Source organism: Melanerpes formicivorus, unplaced genomic scaffold, assembly GCF_026170545.1.
Source record: "Melanerpes formicivorus ecotype bairdi unplaced genomic scaffold, bMelFor1.0.p_v2 SCAF_90, whole genome shotgun sequence".
In the NCBI taxonomy this organism is placed as follows: Eukaryota; Metazoa; Chordata; class Aves; order Piciformes; family Picidae; genus Melanerpes; species Melanerpes formicivorus.
This window is the reverse complement of record NW_027142442.1, coordinates 1,649,416-1,668,398: the sequence shown is the minus strand read 5'-3', so window position 1 is coordinate 1,668,398 and position 18,983 is coordinate 1,649,416. Positions and strand designations below refer to the sequence as shown.

At 41.7% G+C, this 18,983-nt stretch overlaps 1 protein-coding gene across 1 annotated transcript in view; it reads right to left on the bottom strand.

The window, feature by feature from the left end:
- Positions 1–270: 270 nt before the first annotated feature.
- YLPM1 (YLP motif containing 1) overlaps positions 271–18,983 on the bottom strand; it is a 45,226-nt gene continuing 26,513 nt past the window's right edge. The window contains 12 exon segments of the mRNA XM_068165585.1: positions 271–684; positions 1,091–1,275; positions 4,770–4,900; positions 10,016–10,067; positions 13,099–13,185; positions 14,570–14,653; positions 14,920–15,003; positions 15,224–15,400; positions 16,108–16,227; positions 16,521–16,583; positions 17,495–17,682; positions 18,565–18,710. Coding sequence (XP_068021686.1) covers positions 1,129–1,275; positions 4,770–4,900; positions 10,016–10,067; positions 13,099–13,185; positions 14,570–14,653; positions 14,920–15,003; positions 15,224–15,400; positions 16,108–16,227; positions 16,521–16,583; positions 17,495–17,682; positions 18,565–18,710 — 1,279 coding nt within the window. The 3' untranslated portion in view covers positions 271–684; positions 1,091–1,128.

Genomic DNA, 18,983 nt, shown 5'->3' with positions numbered 1-18,983 from the left:
GAAACTAGCATCCAAAAAATAATGATCACTCCTGCTGCCCAGGAAGAATGAGAATGGTATGACTTGTAAAGACCAGCAAAACCTGGGGGCTTAATGGAGTTGCCTATGAGGGAAAAAGCAGGTGGCAAACCTAGGAAGGCAGGACACATTGCAGAATACGAGCACAGCACCTCTTTCAGGTAAGGATGGTTCTGCGCACTGTCAGGATGTGAACAGAGACCACGCTTAAAACATCAAACAAAACCCATGCTATATGGTCCACCAAGAACACAGAGTTTATAGTGAAATTTATTGTTCTGCTTCCTAATACAATAAGCTACAAGGTACATACAGTATAAAACGAGAACGCCCACAAAGCAAAGGTGATAAACATTCTGTGACGGTACAGTGGAGGTAACGTCTGGCTAACCCTTCCACTTTTATCCCACAAACAGCAGCTAAAACTACTGGCCCTCCCCCTCCCTCCCCTCCAAAAATATTAAAAAGTAAACTGTCTCTCTCACTTAGGAGCAGCGGGATTCGTTGTTTTACTTGAGGGCACCGGTTATCCGCCAACATCTCAAGAAAACTGCTGAAACTAAAGTAACAAAGGGAAAAAAAATACCCCAAACTGTGAAGGTGGGAGTGACATGACCCATGCAAAGATGCTCATGACACCTTGGTTCACTTCTCAGAGCAAATGGCCTGTAAAGAAAGGAAAAGTTTGTTACACCAAATAAAACTGCAATCAATGTCGTCAGAGATAACAATAAGCGAAATCTAAACTGGACAAGATTAGGGCATACAGCTAAGCTCCTCTTTCAGTGAAAACAGTCCTCCTGTTAATAAGGCTTGGAGGTTGATAGCTGAAAAGCCTCCTTTTATTTTCAGATGCTGGGCATGGGCACAGCTGACAACTACTACACAAGGCTCCAAATCAAAGAGTTTTGTCTGGGAGAACTCAAACTGCCACCTCAACTCTTTAAAAGGAGAAATCAAACCCAACAAGACACACCACACAAATAAACAAAGCAAAACAACCCCAAAACACCCTAAAAAACCCAACAACAAAAATCAAGGCCATCAAGACACAGGGAGACTGAATACTTACCTTAGAGGCACAAAATTCCACTTAACCACTGTTTTTCCTCATATGTACTTGGTGCGGTTGAGGGCTCTCTCAGCGAGGTGACCGCTTTCATCTGTTATCTTCTCCCAGTCTGTTTGTCCCACCACAAAACCAATGGCCCTCTTCCTGTCTGCATCTTTCTTTTCTTCTAGATCTGCCCACCGCACCTAGGGAGAACATGCTATCAGTTGGACAGTCTCTTGAGGCCATCCTGAGACAAGCCTAGACTCTGCACGGCAGAAAAGAACCCCAACAGTTGTGAATATTCCAAGCTGAACACATTCCCATTCAAATGGGTAGGTGGCAATCTCTTTTCCCATGGGTAAAGATGGGAACTACACCAGCCACACTGTTTTTAATTTGATATCCAGATGTTTTATGGAGCAGAAGAAAGGTACAGTTGATTAGCCTTTTCCATTTGCAGCCTATAATTCTGAGAGATGAAGTAAAATCAACTACAATTATTCCTCTGTTCAAAGCAATGGTTTCTGGAGGAAGATTCAGCAAAGATTCATTCAGTGTCTTGATTTTCTGCCCCACTTCCCTTTCAGTTGTACAAATGGAAACATCTAAGAGATGACTATGAAATTACAGAAGGAACAACTCAGCAATGAAGGAGGGACATTTTTCTTCTCTTTGTGATGCATTTCTATTTAAATTTGTCTACTATTACTTTACACTAAATAACTTTCCTCATGCATTTGTTATCTTCCATCTTTACAGCTGCACCCATCTCCTCTGTGGCTCATCATGGCCAAGCAGATCACCTGCCTTCATTCTAGTCAAACACACCTGGTCACTCCAGTTTCAAACCCAGTGAGAGGGAGGTGATGATGAAGGGCTACAAATCCAGGAACTCATCTGGAACACACCGTTGCAAGACAAAAAAAAACCCCAAACCAGTAAGTGAAGGAGCTCCTCCCTAACATCCTGACTGATCAGTCCCATTCAGGCTGATTGGTTACCTGGGGATACTGCTTTATCACCACAGTACTTCCCTGTTCCACATTCCACCTGGATTTCCTCAGACATTTCTGCTGACAAGCACTGTCTGCTGGCTTCCACCATCACTTCCTCTGCCAATGCCTTAGTATCTCCATATCTCTCAAGCATGCTGTCCAGTACTACCCATGTCTTGTATTAGACATTACAGAACAAAACAAAGCATAGAATAGAATTAAGCAGGTTGAAAAAGACCTTCAAGATCATCAAGTCCAACCTATCATCCAACACTATCTAATCAACTAAACCATGGCACCAAGCACCCCATCCAGTCTCTTCCTAAACACCTCCTGTGATGGTGACTCCACGACCTCCCTGGGCAGCTCATTCCAATGGCAAATCTCTCTTTCTATGAAGAACTTCTTCCTAACATCCAGCCTAAACCTCCCCTGGCACAGCCTGAGACTGTGTCCTCTTGTTCTGGTGCTGGTTGCCTGGGAGAAGAGACCAACATCCACCTGGCTACAACCTCCCTTCAGGTAACTGGTACACAGCAATAAGGTCTCCCCTGAGCCTCCTCTTCTCCAGGTTAAACAACCCCAGCTCCCTCAGCCTCTCCTCACAGGGCTTGTGCTCCAAACCCCTCACCAGCTTTGTTGCCCTTCTCTGGACATGTTCAAGAGTCTCAATCTCCTTCCTAAACTGAGTGGCCCAGATCTGGACACAGTACTCAGTACTCGAGGTGCAGCCTAACCAGTGCAGTGTCCAGGGGCAGAATGACCTCCCTGCTCCTGCTGGCCACACTGTTCCGGATACAGACCAAGGTGCCATTGGCCTTCTTGGTCGCCTGGGCACACTGTTGGCCTACCATCAACCAGCACCCTCAGGTTCCTCTCCAGCCACCCTGACCCCAGCCTGTAGCACTGCATGGGGTTGTTGTGGCCAATGTGCAGAACCCGGCACTTGGATGTCTCATGCCGTTGGACTCTGCCCATCTGTCCAGCCTGCCGAGGTCCCTCTGCAGAGCTCTCCTACCCTCCAGCAGATCAACTCCTGCCCCCAGCTTGGTGTTATCTGCAAACTTACTGATGATGGACTCAATCCCCTCGTCCAGATCATCAATAAAGGTATTTAACAGGATGGGGCCCAGCACCAATCCCTGGGGGACACCACTAGTGACTGGCTGCCAGCTGGATGTGGCACCATTCACCACCACTCTCTGGGCTCGGCCCTCCAGCCAGTTCCTAACCCAGCACAGAGTGCTGCTGTCCAAGCCATGGGCTGACAGCTTGGCCAGGAGTTTGCTGTGGGGGACGGTGTCAAAGGCCTTGCTGAAGTCCAGACAGTCTATTTCCACAACCTTCCCCACATCCACCAGGCAGTCACTTGATCATAGAAGATCAGGTTGGTGAGGCAGGACCTGCCCTTCCTAAAGGATGAGGCTCTGGCCAGCCTGATCTAGTGTGGGGTGTCCCTGCCCATGGCAGGGGGTTTGGAACTAGATGATCCTTGTGGTCCTTTCCAACCCTGACTGATACTATGATACCCTCAAATTACTTCTAATGGCAAAAGCTGGTCTTTGTATTTTGGGGACAAAGCCCTCCCAAACCAAACCAAAAGAGTATTACCTCTTTTTATTACTTCTCTTTCATCTTTCTCCATGATCTTTTTGCCACTTTTTTTCCACAATGGTATTATAAAGATGCAGCATTTTGTATTCAGAGAAGAACTACATATAAAAGGTTGAAGTCAATCTCTTATACACCACCTTCCAAGCTTTATGCAAGGTATATACAGACTTAACTGATATAAAACCTGCATAGCTGATGCCTTCCTCAGATGAATCTTTTTGGCTGTAATAACAGTGTACTGTTTCTCTGCCTGCTCACTCTAAAACCTCACAACAAAAAGGAGTTTAAGAAAATCACCATCTTGTCTTGGAATCTGCACTGTACCTCACACTATCTCATCACCACATTCACAGCTTAAGGACTCTGCAGGTTGGTCTAAAATGAAATGCATCACCTCCCCTGGCAAGAAATGGGATATGATTCCACTTTCAATCTCAAAAGCCATGCCAAGCATAGTTTATCTATCTACTGTTCCTCACTTCCTTATAATTAATGAATGTAGACAGACAGAGAGTTGGGGCTGTTCAGTCTGGAGAGGAGAGGGCTCCGAGGAGACCTTATTGTAGCCTTCCAGTATCTTAAGGGGGCCTACAAGAAGGCTGGAGAGGAATTTTTTAGGATGTTGGGTACTGATAGGACTAGGGAGAATGGAGCAAATTTAGAAGTGGGCAGATTCACACTGGATGTTAGGAAGAAATTCTTCACCATGAGGGTGGTGAGACACTGGAACAGGTTGCCCAGGGAGGTGGTAGAAGCCTCATCCCTGGAGGTTTTTAAGGCCAGGCTGGATGTGGCTCTGGGCAACCTGATCTAGTGTGAGGTGTCCCTGCCTGTGGCAGCGGGGTTGGAACTGGATAATCCCTGAGGTCCCTTCCAGCCCTGACAATTCTATGATTCTATGATCTCTACCTCTGGAAGATCTTCCCCTCAAGAATATTTTCTTAAGGAACGTAATGGAACAACAAAATGAAAAGTGAGTCAGCGAAACTGCCGTACTGATAGACACAGAACGAGCTGATAAGAACGCTTTCCCCCAGAGACTGTGAAATGGTCATATACAGGCAGTAAGTCATTTGAAAATTTATTACCCTTTTCTTTCCAGGCTCAGAAGCACGAGTGTCATAGTCATCTGGAAGCTGTAGATAATCTTCCATTCTGCTGGCAATTGCTTCCCAGTCACGTTTCCTTTTAGTGCCAGTCCGCAAACCATCCAGCTTGTCTGAGAACAAACACAGAGCCTCAGAGTTAAAGGAGAATTTTTGTCTATCATTCACACAAACAAGACCAGAGTGGAAAAAAAATTCTCAAAAGAATGAGCAGAAGAACTTGGTACATCCAGCTTCTCTTGACAGGTGAAATGATGGGAGTTGAAATAAAGTAGAGAAGACTCAACACCATTTTCAAGTTTTATTGATCTTTCACAACGAAGTGTGTGGCAGTAACAGTCTTGTTGTTGGTACGAGGGAGCAAAGCTTGCTCCTCTGGGTGCTTATACTGCATGGAGTCTGCCCTTACAGTTACAATATAGCCACCAACAGGTAGAGAACACAGATCCACCCTTCTGTATTTGAACACAACACTAAAGCATTTTGCCCAAATTTGGGGTCCAATACTGTGTCAAACATGGCGTACATGCAGTGTCAGGGAACAAGTGATGATCTTTAATGTACCAAAGACAAGTTTCTGAGATACTGTTTCTGCAAAACAAAACAAAAAAAACCTCCTTGGAGACCCTGATCTCCCTCTCTCTGTTTTTCCACATGAGGAAAACACACTTGAAAAATCCTCCAGGACTGAGACAAAAAAAGATTAATAAAATCTTAGAATCTTTTGTTTCATGGTGTAAGAGGTCATTCATGAATATCTGAGCAGCACTTCTGTCCAACAGTCATAATTTGTCTTCTTTTTCTGATTGAACCGATAAGGCATGAGGAGAAACAATCCCATTCCTAGCTTCTAAATTTTTGTTCCTCCTTGGACACCTATTTTCAGTGGAAAAAAACAACAGCTTCTTGAAATGATGTGGCACACAGCTTTGGGAAAGGAGATGAAGCACTTATTGTAAGGTTACGAACAACAAAGCATGAACATGAAAAACGGCTTTAGGACTCAAAGGGAAGCCTAGCACTCCTGCCAATGCATGCTACCAGTTTAGAAACCAACAATTCAAGCATATGCTGAAGGAACACTAAGCTTGGCAGCTATGTGCTGTAAACCATTTCCAGCGGTGCCAGTAGCATTGTTTGAGCAGTCACGGAAGCGATTAAATTCATCCATGAAAGGCCTCACAAATAAACCAAATACAAGGCAGCACAGTTTCTGGAGAGCACAAAAGGATGTTCAAAGGTATCTTTCTAAAGAAGCTCAGTTCAGAGATTATTGTTTTTTTTTTTTCAATTAATATGGAAGAGGAAAGAGTAACAACAGAGATAATGTGAGGCAATGGTGATGTAGACATGCTAGTATAATTTAAATGCCATAAACTAACGAAGTAATTTCTCCCTCATACAACTCTCATTTTTTTAAGACTCCACCTTTGCACCATTTAGCCTGAACAGACAAAGAATTTCTTCTATGAAAATCTCTCTCTCTCTGCTTCTTAAAATCCCCAACATTTGAGAGAAACGTGCAGAATATTTGTATCTGTTACATGGTATCTTGTTACACAATTCAGCTAAGGTTCTTCTTTTGCTCTAAGTTAAATCTGCCAAATTTGCAGCTCCACCGCCACAGGACAGCACTCCCTCCAGAAGACAGAACTTAATACAATATTCCTGTTATACCAGCACATAACATACTTGCACTATTCCTCAGTATAACTCTCAGATAATCAGTGTAGGTCATAGCATAAGGATTCCCAGAAAAAAAAGGACACTGAAAAGGAGAGCAAACAACGCGCTGAGGGGCGCTTAGGAACATGGAGAACTGAAAATTCAGCAGCTCTGTTGGCAGGTATCTGTATACAGACATATTCCTGTAGAAAGGCAACATGCTATGATGCAAGTTCATCTCAGTACCAATGTGGAAGAAAGAGCTGAGTCTGCCACTTGCTGCATGCAGACCCACGGGTAACATCATCAAGAGACACGTAACTCTCAAGCATCAACAGAGAAGTTCAAGAGGCGTTCAGAGTGTGAAATTCCCCTCTGCCCCCTTTTGCTGCTGCTACATGGAATTACTTTAAAATGTTATCATCTCCTTCCATGTTTGAAGTTGGATTGCTTTTCCAGATGGCTCTGCTTCCATCCACACTCTCCTGGTTCAAGATATGCACCACGCAGCAGATACTACAGAAGGGTCAAAAGCTTACCACAAAGCATTATTTCAGAATATCCTTTTCTGAAAAATCATACAAGGTGTCATTTTGTAACAATGGTGCTCTTGAATACTTATGGCAGATTATTATTTAGTGCTGAACTGTCAAACATTTTCCCATTTCCATTGTAAAAGCAATGAGGAAGCAGCAGCATTTCTGAAAACCCAGAGAGCTTAAAAACTCACCTTCAGAATTTTAGCAAAGCGTCTGAGCGTGACTGACTTAATTATCTCCTCCAAAAACTAGAGGAATCAATCAGATAAACTTTTGTCCTTGCACACAAAAGCCACCAAGTTTTATATGTAAAATGTTATTTGCATTCTGGAACCAAACTCCAGCTATGGCAGGGCTCATTTCTCTGTTACTGAAAGTTTGCAGAACTCAGCGCTAAGCCGCGCCTTGGAACAGAGCATTGAGCTAAACTCTTCAAGCATAGTGGAAAATGTGAGTCCGTGACTGTAGACTGAAATGCAAGAACCTGTGTGCACTATGCACTGAGACAAACCAGTGAGCAGACTCGAGACTAAAAATGTGTCTGTGCACGCACAACACATAAGGAAACTCTATACCACACATACTTGGAGGAATGCATCACCCCTGCCAAAGCAAATCTGAACTAAAGCAAGAGCTCAGGGGCATACGGTACGGTGACTGGCCCAAGTCAGCGGTGCAGCTGAAGAACTCAAACTTTTCAGACCTTTTCTGAGGCTTATTACAGTCAGTAAGATCTTGTTGTGCCTTCCTGTAACCGTATTTCCTCAGAAAGAAAACAAAAAAGCAAACCAAGACTGACAGCGTTGGCTTGGGCTTCTGCACTTGTACCGCTAGTGTTTGCAAACGTGTGCCCTCTGTGACTAATGAAATAAACCTAATGGGCAGGCCATGTCCCAGGTTTGGAGTAACATATGCTTACCACAGTTTACATGCCTTTCAGGAAATAATTTTAATTGGTCATTAATAACAAAAGCCTCATTGTGAATGAAATATAATAATACTTACTCATAGACTGCGAGTGCGTGTAATGCATACCTTGAGCTAGAAGTTGCCTGCCCTTGCAAAGTTATTTTACTCCAAAGCAACAGCGTTTGTTACCAAGGGATGCCTGGCTGTTTTAAAACTCACACTCTCTCAGAATTTACTTTTAATCTATAGCTCTAATTAATCTAGTAGGTAGTTCTAGAAGCGAAATTGTGAACACAGATTTAATATAAAGAGCTCTATCTGTGTCTTGCGGCATGCTAACAGACAGTTTAACGGAGTTGGATTGTTAAAGCCTTATTTCAACAGCTTTGCAAGTAACTGCAAGTCACTCTGCTGCTTGCTCCCCATTTTACATTTAAGTGGAGAACACAAAAATCCTGCCTATTAGGGAGTTTTCATGTGGAAAGAAATACAACACAGTTCTTCACTTGTATTTGTTAGCAGTATTTGATCATGAGAGAGGTAAATTTTGAAAGCTGTCTGTAAATGTCTGCTGCAGTCACAGTCTCAACATTGCTAGAAACTACACACAACTTCAGGATTTTCAGCACATGCTTTGGACTCCTGTGGTGTTTGTAGAACACATGGGATGACTTAAGGTTCATTGTATGAAGCACGACACATCTGTTCCTACTCCGCTGTATTTAAAGAGGTCTGTGTTATTTGGAATACCACACAATGCATCAGACCACTCTTCAACAATGCAGTTTTCCAGTACTGGGAGTTCATACACAGTTGGGAAAAGAAATCATTATAGACTTAAGAAAGAATCTTAACATGCAAAAATTGATTGTTGTAAAACAAACAAAAAAGCAAAGCAGTCTGGAATTAATCCTAACTGCCTAGCTGTTTGCTATGCTGGAATTGTGCAGTACAAGGCTTCTCCAGTTGTATTGCAGGTGCCACAACGTTAATACATTTCCACAAATATTTAAATGACTTAAAGCACAGCAGCAGGAGAGATGGTGCAGCTATGCAGTTAACAGCCAAAGATGAAAGGCTGCTCTATGCAGGCCAGAACTTCTAATGCTATCTCCATGATGCAACTGTGATTTTGGTTACTGGAAAGGAATGATACACGGGGCTGTACCACGCATGCAGAAGCAAACCTCAAAAATGTTAAGACATGCTTTGTCCCATTCAGATTTGTTACTGCTCACAGACATGACAGGAAATAGCAGTTTAATGTAGACTGCATTGATAAAATCTTCACTTAGAGCCGTTATTGTTAAGTGAAAAGCCAAAACAAAATCAACCCAACCCAAAACTGATCGTAATGACTAGAAACCCTTTTCCACGTGTGCACCATAGCCATGGTGCATGCATTTCAGCCTGGAAGCTGCCTTTGACAGAATCCCAGTATTACATCTAGTGCAACCAGCAGCACTAATCAGAACAAAAAGTGTCCCTGTACTCCTAGAAAGTTCATTTTACATCCTACCAAGAATTCTAGTAGCCTCCTGCAACTGAAAAGCACAGTGACCTTCACCTCTTCAGCACCCAAGTTGTTCAAATGATACAGAGGCCTAATCATTCAGAGCCAGTTATGAAGTAACACACTACTTTGCCTTCACACACATCAGTTTTGGTGAGAAACATCTTCAGTACAGTTAGCAATGAGGCATGCCTCCAAGAGAGTGAGAAGTTACTGATGACATTTAGGCTTAAGAAAAAGGTATGTAGCATGAACAAGAATGCAGTGCAATGTCAGTTGAACCTCTGCTTTTTTACAATACCAGAGAGATGAATAAACAATTGAAATACTGCTTTTAGAAGATTTTAATACCAACTACTTTCCTTGAACAGATGGAAGAACAGTTAATGAGTATATAAAACAATGATGGTTAGAAAGCCTTAACTCCCTTGCCTCTGGCAGAAGACAAATTTCTGTATAGGTACTTTTGCAGCTTCAGACACATGTATGAGGTCAATACATTTATTTGGTTTTGGGAAGGAGGCACAGTAAAAATGAAAATGCAGGTTTGGCAAACATCATCAGATACCAGCTATAAGAAACAGGAAAAAATAAATACCCACCTAGCTTTGCCTCAGATGTGTCCATCTCCCATTTGCTTTTCGGAATGTAACCCTAAATCATACACAGAAAGAAGCTCGGAGGATTAGAGAGAGACACACATGCATATCACTTTTGAACTGGAAACAGCATTATAATGGGAGCTTAAGGTATTTCTTTTTGTAAGGCACAATTCTTGTTATCAGAGAGGAAGGAAACAAATTACTCAGTCTTTCAGAACTTCTGTATCCACTTCCCACTCAGTGATTTTAGCAGCCCCTGCACATCATTACAAGAGTGCTACTCTCTGCAATCAGAACTCTGGAATGGGTCTTAACAGACAGCAAGGGTGCTGTGTGCACAGTTACTATGTACTATTATCCCCAGTGGCAAAGTTATTGCAATACAAATTATCAGGCATAAAGAATACTCAGAGCTTTACAAATACAAATCAGAAAGTCACTGTAGTCATAAGCTTTTAAGAACATACTCCCACTTTAATACATGTAGGCTCACTTAATAACCCTTTCAAAGGGACATACTAAATTCTTGCACAAGTGGTTAGTCCACAACTAGTTTAAATGAGAGTACTTGTTGAGTTATCAAGACTTAAAAATTGTTGTTCATTTTAAAATAACCCTCTTAATTCAATCACTGTTTTAAAAAAACCTTTTTCCATACAAATGATACCACAGCATGTTTCACCTGTAAGGATTTTTAACCAGTTTATTCTTTGTAAGTTAACTTAATGATACTAAAATTTCCTCCCCCCCAAAAAAAGGTATTTATTTTAGATATCTTCTTGTTACCTTTTCATTTTATACTCTTAGACAAGTAAATCCTCACTAAGCAATCCCTTATAACTGATTTCAGCTGTTCAGATTTGGTGTAAAACTGCTTACTCCTGTTTCTCTGCAATTACATAAAAAGCTCAATGTAGTGAAATGGAAGCCCTGTGAGCATTTTAAGGGTTATTTTTCATACAGAAGAGACATAGCTACTTTAAATTTCAACAAGAAAACAAACAGTCCACAGACCAGTTTTATTGACTTCTTTCCTGCTCTATTTATAGATTGCTTGCCCTGTGGTAAACACAAGTGTATTTGTTAATGCTAAGGGTTACTAGATCAGAGTGTACTATTCCAGAGAGCTACACTGCTTTTGATTATGTTCAGCAATGCTCTTCCAAAATCCCTAAAAGACCTTTTTAACTTTTCTACCAAGCACCTATCAGTGAATTGAAATTATCAGGCCTCTGTATTTTATTGGTTTTAATCAAGTCTGTAATTAATACAAACTAAGAGAGTTTGTGCTAACAGTATTTCTTTGTGACAAATAAAGAAAGTTCATGTATATATATTTATACTGGTGAAACAAGTTGCACATCGAAATTTGCTCAGGAAGTTTATACCACGGCTCATGAGTCTGTATTGAACAAAGTGATGTGTGATACACTGGTGAGAAAGCTAAATTAAATGCCTCCATAATTCATACCATCAAGCACAGAAAAGCAGGACTTGTCTGAATGCTACAAAGAACCCTACAGGAGTTGACAATAGCAACAGAAGAGTGACTTTGATGGTGTGAAATGGCCTGTTGTGTGCTGAATCTGCACAATATCCCAGTCCTCAGACAAGAAAAGATTTAGACTTCATCCTTTGGTACAACACGGTTGGGTATTTCGAGCACATCTGCCAGATGGCAGGAGCTTCAGACCTCTGTTATTTCCACAGGATTAAATGCAGCAAAACCAATTGAAGAACCCTTACCAACTGCTCTCAAGAAGGCAACAGATAGCAAAATAGAGTGTACTGTTCCACCTTCCTGTCTGACATTCCTCTCTCTGAGATTAGCCATGTGACTGAAGAGCAGAGAAAACATACAGCAGACAATTCTTTGCTATTTTTCATCTCTTGTGAATCTGAACAGAAAACACTCTTATATGTGCATTACTTTTAATGGTTAATAATTTGCATTTTTCACCAGCAAGCTTTCTCCTTGTCTCACAACAAAAAGGCCTGTTGTTTATGTGCTGTACACGAGGACAATCCCCAGAACCCATAGATACACACATACACACACACACACACTTATGCACAGGTATCTAAAGAGATAAAGACAACTTTCTCTTCAGATATAGCTCATTTCCCAGGAATGAGACTAGCAGCCATATTCCTCTAAACATGGATGCATCTCTGAAATGTTCTAACCACATTTTATGTAGTCTCATACTCTGTGCCAAAGAATAATTTAGTAAAAAGAATAAGTGAGTCATGTTGTAAAAAAGAGATGTTTATTAAAATCCACTCTTCCTAAGCTTTGGGTTTTTTAATTCTGCATTTCAACTGCTTTCTAAACTGATGCTCCTGAGGGATGGCAAATTTTCATCAAGAAAAAGGACTTTGCTTGTCTCAGACATTTCTGGTTACTTCCTGTTTATTGGAGTTTAACTGCTTGGTTGTGGGAACCAGGGTTTGACACATTCAACTCATCAAGCACTGCCCAGTTGCAGGTCCAACACATACCAAGAAGTAACATTAGGAAGCCTTCCGTGGCTTTTTAAATACATACCTAAAAACGCCAGCCCTTAGGGCAAGTCTCTAACCTTCATTTATCCAAGAGACCTAATCCCTTATCTTGGAAATACCTACTGACAAAGTCAGTGAGCCTTGGCAGAGGAAGCATTCTTCTTTGCTGTTGTCATATACTGTGACAGTTGAGGAGCATTCTTTAGACACATGGAAGGAAAGAAGCTAAATCTTTGCCCACTCTTCCCATTCCTCGACTTAGTGTAATTCTTAGGTAACCTGGAAGCCAGCACTAGAATGTCCTGTGGTTTGTAAGTGTCTGTAAGCAGCATGTTGCCCTGCTCCACTGAGAATGCTTGTTTGTGCAATATACTCACAGATTCTTCAAATAGTCAGTTAGAAATAAAATGATTCAACATTAAAGTTCTCCTAGAAACCTTTAAGGAACAAATGACTAGAAATGTGTGTATTAAGAGCGCACTGCTAAGAACAACAATGGGTTGGCATTTAAAAGACTGAGATTCTCCCTCAAACACATTAACCAACATTTTGTTAGAGATGGCTGATGTGTCTCCTACCAGTTCACTTTCTTCCTCCTCTGCTGCATCCTTCTTGGCTTCTTCTTTCTGGTCTTCTATATTGGCATCAAAATCCTCCATCTCCACCTGTTTCAAAGCCCAAGCACAGATAAGTAGAAGCTCCCAAGCTCAAGTAGAAGGGAAAAGAAAGAATTAATCCTGGAAAGTATGATGAACACTGGCTTCATTTTGGCTTCTGTTAGAAAAGGGTTCCCTTCAAGTTACAGAGTGACAGAATGTGTGGGAATGTAGCAATCATTTATTCTCTTCCTTCACATGCATTCTTTGTGCTACCAGTTTCTGTAACAGTAGAACACGTCTCTTGCTTCCCACAATCACATTTCAACACCTGAAATCTCAGGGAAAGATCTTAAACTTGCCATTTACATATCACTGCAATGTCACTCTCTGCAAAGCACATCTCTGTCAAGCCTTTATCTTTCACACATTTATTCAGAGTGAAGATTAATAACCCCAGAGCTTAACATAATAAAGGAAATGGATGCTTGAAGACACAACTCTAACCCCACCTATCTAACAGAGCATTTTGAGGCCTACACCTTTCATGGGAATTCATGTCTATACCTACAACTCTTCAAGTATGGACAATTCTTCATACCATTACTAAAACTTTGATGCAGACAGAGTAGATCACATATTGGCCCTTCTCTGAGTCCCCTTCAGAGCTGAGCCTTTTGCTGTCCTCCTAAAGATTGCTGTTTTCTGATACAAAGAATTTAGAAATTACAAAATAACCTGCTGACTTTGTAAGAATCTGCAAGGAGCGAAGTCCCTTTCTACTTCAGCAGTTTGCCAGTCTACACAGCCATGGCAAGAGCTGTCCTGACAGCAGCATGCAGCTACAGTAAATTCATGATGACAACACAACTGACATACTAATTTATTCCCAGGGCTCCTGAAACTTCTGCCAAAGAAGAATGCAACCGTACTGAAAGCTGACACACAGATGCATGTCACAGCAAACAACAAGTGGAATAAAACAGTAGCATACTTCTACAGAAAGTATAATCTTCTGCCACATTACTTATTTCTGTATTCTCTGCTACAGGTCTGCATTTCTCAAAGCAGGAGCCGAGAGGAGTTCATTTACTTATTTATCAAACTATTTCCTCAAATTATGACCCAACCAAACCAGTAGCCTGAAAAAGTGACGAGTTTCACACCTGAGAGAACAAAGATCCTCTTTAACTGGTATTCAACAGCTGCTAAGAGCAAAGTGGCTTCAACTCTTGTTCAAACATACCCACGTCTGGGCTCCATAAAGCTGATAGAAACAACACATACCTTCGTGTTTGGGTAAGTGAGAAGCATAACAGAATGTATTTGTCTGACAGTGATTCTGGCTTTCTACAGAGCCAAGTATAACTGCCCTGTTTTTATGCCTGCTTTGTATTGCCAATATATAGTCACAGGCAGATGATTTATCATTTCAACAAGGAAAGATTCTCACCTCTTCGATAGCAGCATCCTGCAACAAGGAACGAATGTCCAGGCGCATCATGTGACGTGGTGCTGCCTCCCAGTGATCAGACATCTAACAAAAGAACAAACCAAAGTGAAGCACCTCTGAAAACATCACAGCCTCAATGGAAAATTCGGTTTCAGAGCACGAACAAGACGCAGCATGTACTTAGGAAAGGTTATTTAAATCAATCCCATTCAATAACTGCCGGCTCTGCTTAGAGGAAAGGTGTAAGCATTCTATAGCCTACAAAAGGTCAACAGCTTTCCCAACAGCAGCAGCCCTGAAAGCACAACGAAAGATCATTAATCCTATGATTCCAGAAGGCACACAGTTACCCTGCTGATTTCCTTCAGCTTGCGTCCATGAATATTCCTCTTGGAACACGTCTGGTTATCTGCACTCATTTCAGCTAAGTACACCTAGAAAAAGAAAGACTAGCATTAAATACTGAATATCAACTTTTAGAGCTCCTTTTCTACCTGGTGATCCACTCTACAGAGCTGTCCATGTTAGTAAAGGTAAATTTGTAACTGTAGAGTACAGCATTTTTCCTGCAGGTGGGTGGGACTTCGCATTCAAAACTGTAGCAATAGCAGCATTAGCTGCTAGCAGGTTCAAATGGCTTTTAGGCTCCATTACCTCAAACCCCTTGGTTTTTGCAGCACTCCAAAACTGTTCAAAGTGTCGCACTCTATCGTTGATCGCATCGAGGATAATGAAGGGGAAGAAGCCGTCATCCAAGGTCTTCTTGAAAGTTTTAAACATGCTGGTACGATAGGTCTCTTCCATATCAGCTTCATATTCATACTCCATCACCTTTATCAGAGGACAAAAGCATTTCAGGAAGAGGACACACCTATTAAACTGCTAACGTTCGACTGCAAATTGACATGACTGCAAAGTGCATTGGGATGAGAAAAAACCCCAAACCTTCCAGGTCAACCTCGAGGAATAATAATAATAATAATAATAATAATAATAATAATAATAATAATAATAATAATAATAATAATAATAATAATAATAATAATAATAACAACAACAATAATAATAATAATAAACAACAATAACAACAATAATAATAATTATTATTATTATTAACAATAACAACAATAATAATAATACACCAGGTTGGAAGAGACCTTCAAGATCATCACGTCCAACCCATCAACCAATCCAACCCACCTAAACAACCAAACCATGGCACCAAGCATCCCATCAAGTCTCCTCCTGAACACCTCCAATGATGGTGACTCCACCACCTCCCCAGGCAGCCCATTCCAATGGGCAATCACTCTCTCTGTATAGAACTTCTTCCTAACATCCAACCTAAACCTCCCCTGGCGCAGCCTGAGACTGTGTCCTCTTGCCCATTCTGCCCTTATATTAAGTTGACCCATTTTGAAAAACAGCCCACAGACTTCTGCACTCTTCCAAAGCCACAGACTGAAATTCTGATTGCCACTGTGTGGTTCCAGAACATTTTGTTTCTTTGTCAACACAAGCAGCTGACTTGAAAGTACCTTCTTTTTCACTTTTTTCCCTGTGTCTGGGTCTCTCTCTTCTTTTTCCACCTCTGTGATAAAATAGTCATCCAAGCTGAGCACTCTTGGTGCAGGTCCTCCACACTCTACTTCTTTGTCCTGGGAAGAAAGCAAAGAAAAACATACACCCTTACTATAAAAAAACCCACTAGTCTGTTACAGAAGAGCTACAAAATAGTTGAAGCAAAAAGCAGTTCCCTGCTCTTTATTCAACACAAGAGCAGAGCAGTATTCCCTGTTCTTGCGAATAGTGGAGGGGATTCACACAGGATACACAGTCACGGAACATGAAATAATAACAGGCTGAGATTCCAGACAAACACAAAGAAAACAGCAGAGGAAAGGCATGTAAAGGACAGGCAGCACTACACAGCCAAGGGCTGTTTACATACCCTGATGAGTTTTGCTACATGAGTCTTCCCACTGCCAGGCAGCCCCCTCATGATGATTACAATCTGAAACAAAGGTCATGTAAGAAGATAGGATACTGTACTACATCTAACGGTATCTCTTCTGCAAAACTTTTCTTCTAGAAAATGATGTGCTGTGGGCTCACACTTTTTGTGTATCATCAAGCAAAGCCAGTACCAGCATGTCTCACTGCCTGTTTTACAAGCCAGGTTGTGAGGAACGGTAGTAGGTCCACAGAATAGGAGTACATGATGTTAATCATCTCAGCAGCTTATACTGCATAAGATGTTATAATTCTAGTTCAGAGAAAGTTAACTGAATGAACCTCATCTAACTGTTTTAGGGTCTGAATCTTGTTCTTTGGTATTTCATATGGTGCATTGCATAATCTCCTGACTCTGTGTGAAGCCAAGTCTTCCCATCTGCTACATCAAACACCCAAGTGAAGATCTCAGGAGAGTCTAAAATGCATAGAGAGGAATTTCATCTTAGCATTCCTAGGAAGTTTACATCTCCTGTGGGCTCCTAATAGCTATGCTACAGCACTCTAGGCATTTGCAAAGGAACCAAGAGTATTTCCAGACCTTCCTCAAATGCAGGCTTCATGGAATCACAGAATGTAATTATGACAGCAGCAGGGTTGGACTAGATGACTTCCAGAAGTCCCCTCTAACCTTGACTATTCTATGACTCTATGTTAAGGGTTGGAAGGGACCTCCAGAGATCGAGGACAAGCACCCTGCCAGAGCAGGATCATCTAGAGTAGGCCACAAAGGAACACATCCGCAGGGGTTCTGAAAGTCTCCAGAGAAGGAGACTCCACAACCTCTCTGGACAGTCTGCTTCAGTGCTCTGTCACCCTCATAGCGAAAAAGTTTTTCCTCATGTTCATCAGCATTTTATCTCAACACAGGCCTCACAGAAACCAGTTGCTGCTTTCAGCATGCATACTCACTCTTTCTGGCCTGCTATCCCGTCCTGGTGGCTTGAGAATATCATCTACATTTTTAGATTCTGGCTTCCTTTCCACCCGTGGAGCAGGTGGTGGCTGACGGGGTATGGATGGAGCAGAAATAGGAATTCTCTCCTCAGGGTAATTTCTACGATCACCTTCAAATTCCAGTGTTTGTACAGAAGAATTTTCTTGGTTTGGTAAAATAACAAAAAAACCAAATGAAATAGGTCTTCATCATTTTAGGATAAATTCACAGAGTTGTCCCCTAAATTCAGTTATCCAACCTTGAACCTATTGCAGTCACACACATTGTTTTGCAGAGCATACAATGGTCGCGCTCCTGATCTCATCACCCCTGAGAAACAAAACTGAGACACCACCCAAAGGAATTGTTTCCTAATTTCTATACTCAGAACAAAGAAATACTGAAGATTAATTAACATTCTCCCAATTGAGTCTTCACACCTCTGCAAGTCCTTATTTTTCATAACATCCTAGTGTGGTAGTTTCAGGCTACGCCCAGAAAACTTTCCATGGATTGAACTGAAAGTGATAGAATGTAAATAGATTACCCTTGGATGTAAAAAGGAAAATAATGATAAAGTCTAAATAATCCCACTGGGCAGATAACCAACACAAAGTTAGATCTGTAAACTAACTTTCTCTCTCTTTGGTTTCTTTGCTCTAGCAGATACTAGCTTCTGGCTTTCTGCTGGCTCGCTGACCCTGGCTGCATTGCTTTGTTGTGACTAAGTACTAATAAGCTCTCTCCCTGCTTTTCTCCTTTCTTCTCTTGTCCCCTGTACAGGGGGAGAGAAGGGAGCAGGGAGGGGGAAGCTGCTGGTAACTCCCTGTTTTTGTCTAGGGGGGCTGTTAATAAATGGTAAAACCCCATAAATATTGTGTATTTTGTACATATTCATTGTACATATTCATTCCATATTTCTAGATTGTAGTTGTGCTTGTAAACACAGCTTCATTTGCTTTCTAGCTGAGCTGGTCTGGCAATTTTAGGTTGAGGGGGGTAATTTCAACCCACCACACATGGCTTCAAGATTGAGAAACTGTACCTCCGAACATGGGAGGCCCGTGATCGTACGCTGGGCGATCTGTCTTTCGTTCATACGGTGGTCTCTCAAAACCACCCCGCCTGGAGGAGGGATGGTCTTTCTTCTCACGGTAAGACTGAGCCCTTGAAGGTGTAGTAGGAAGAACTCTGACCCAAAAAAAAGAAAAGAAAAAAAAAAAGTGTTTTGCATATTTCTAGAATTTTTGCTACAGATCACAGAATCACAGAATTTCAGGGGCTGGAAGGGACCTCGAAAGATCATCCGGTCCAGCCCCCCTGCCAGAGGAGGATCACCTACACCAGATCACACAGGAATGCATCCAGGTGAATTTTGAGTATCTCCAGAGAGGGAGACTCCACAACCTCCCTGGGCAGCCTGTTCCAGTGCTCTGTCACCGTCACAGTGAAAAGTTTTTTCCC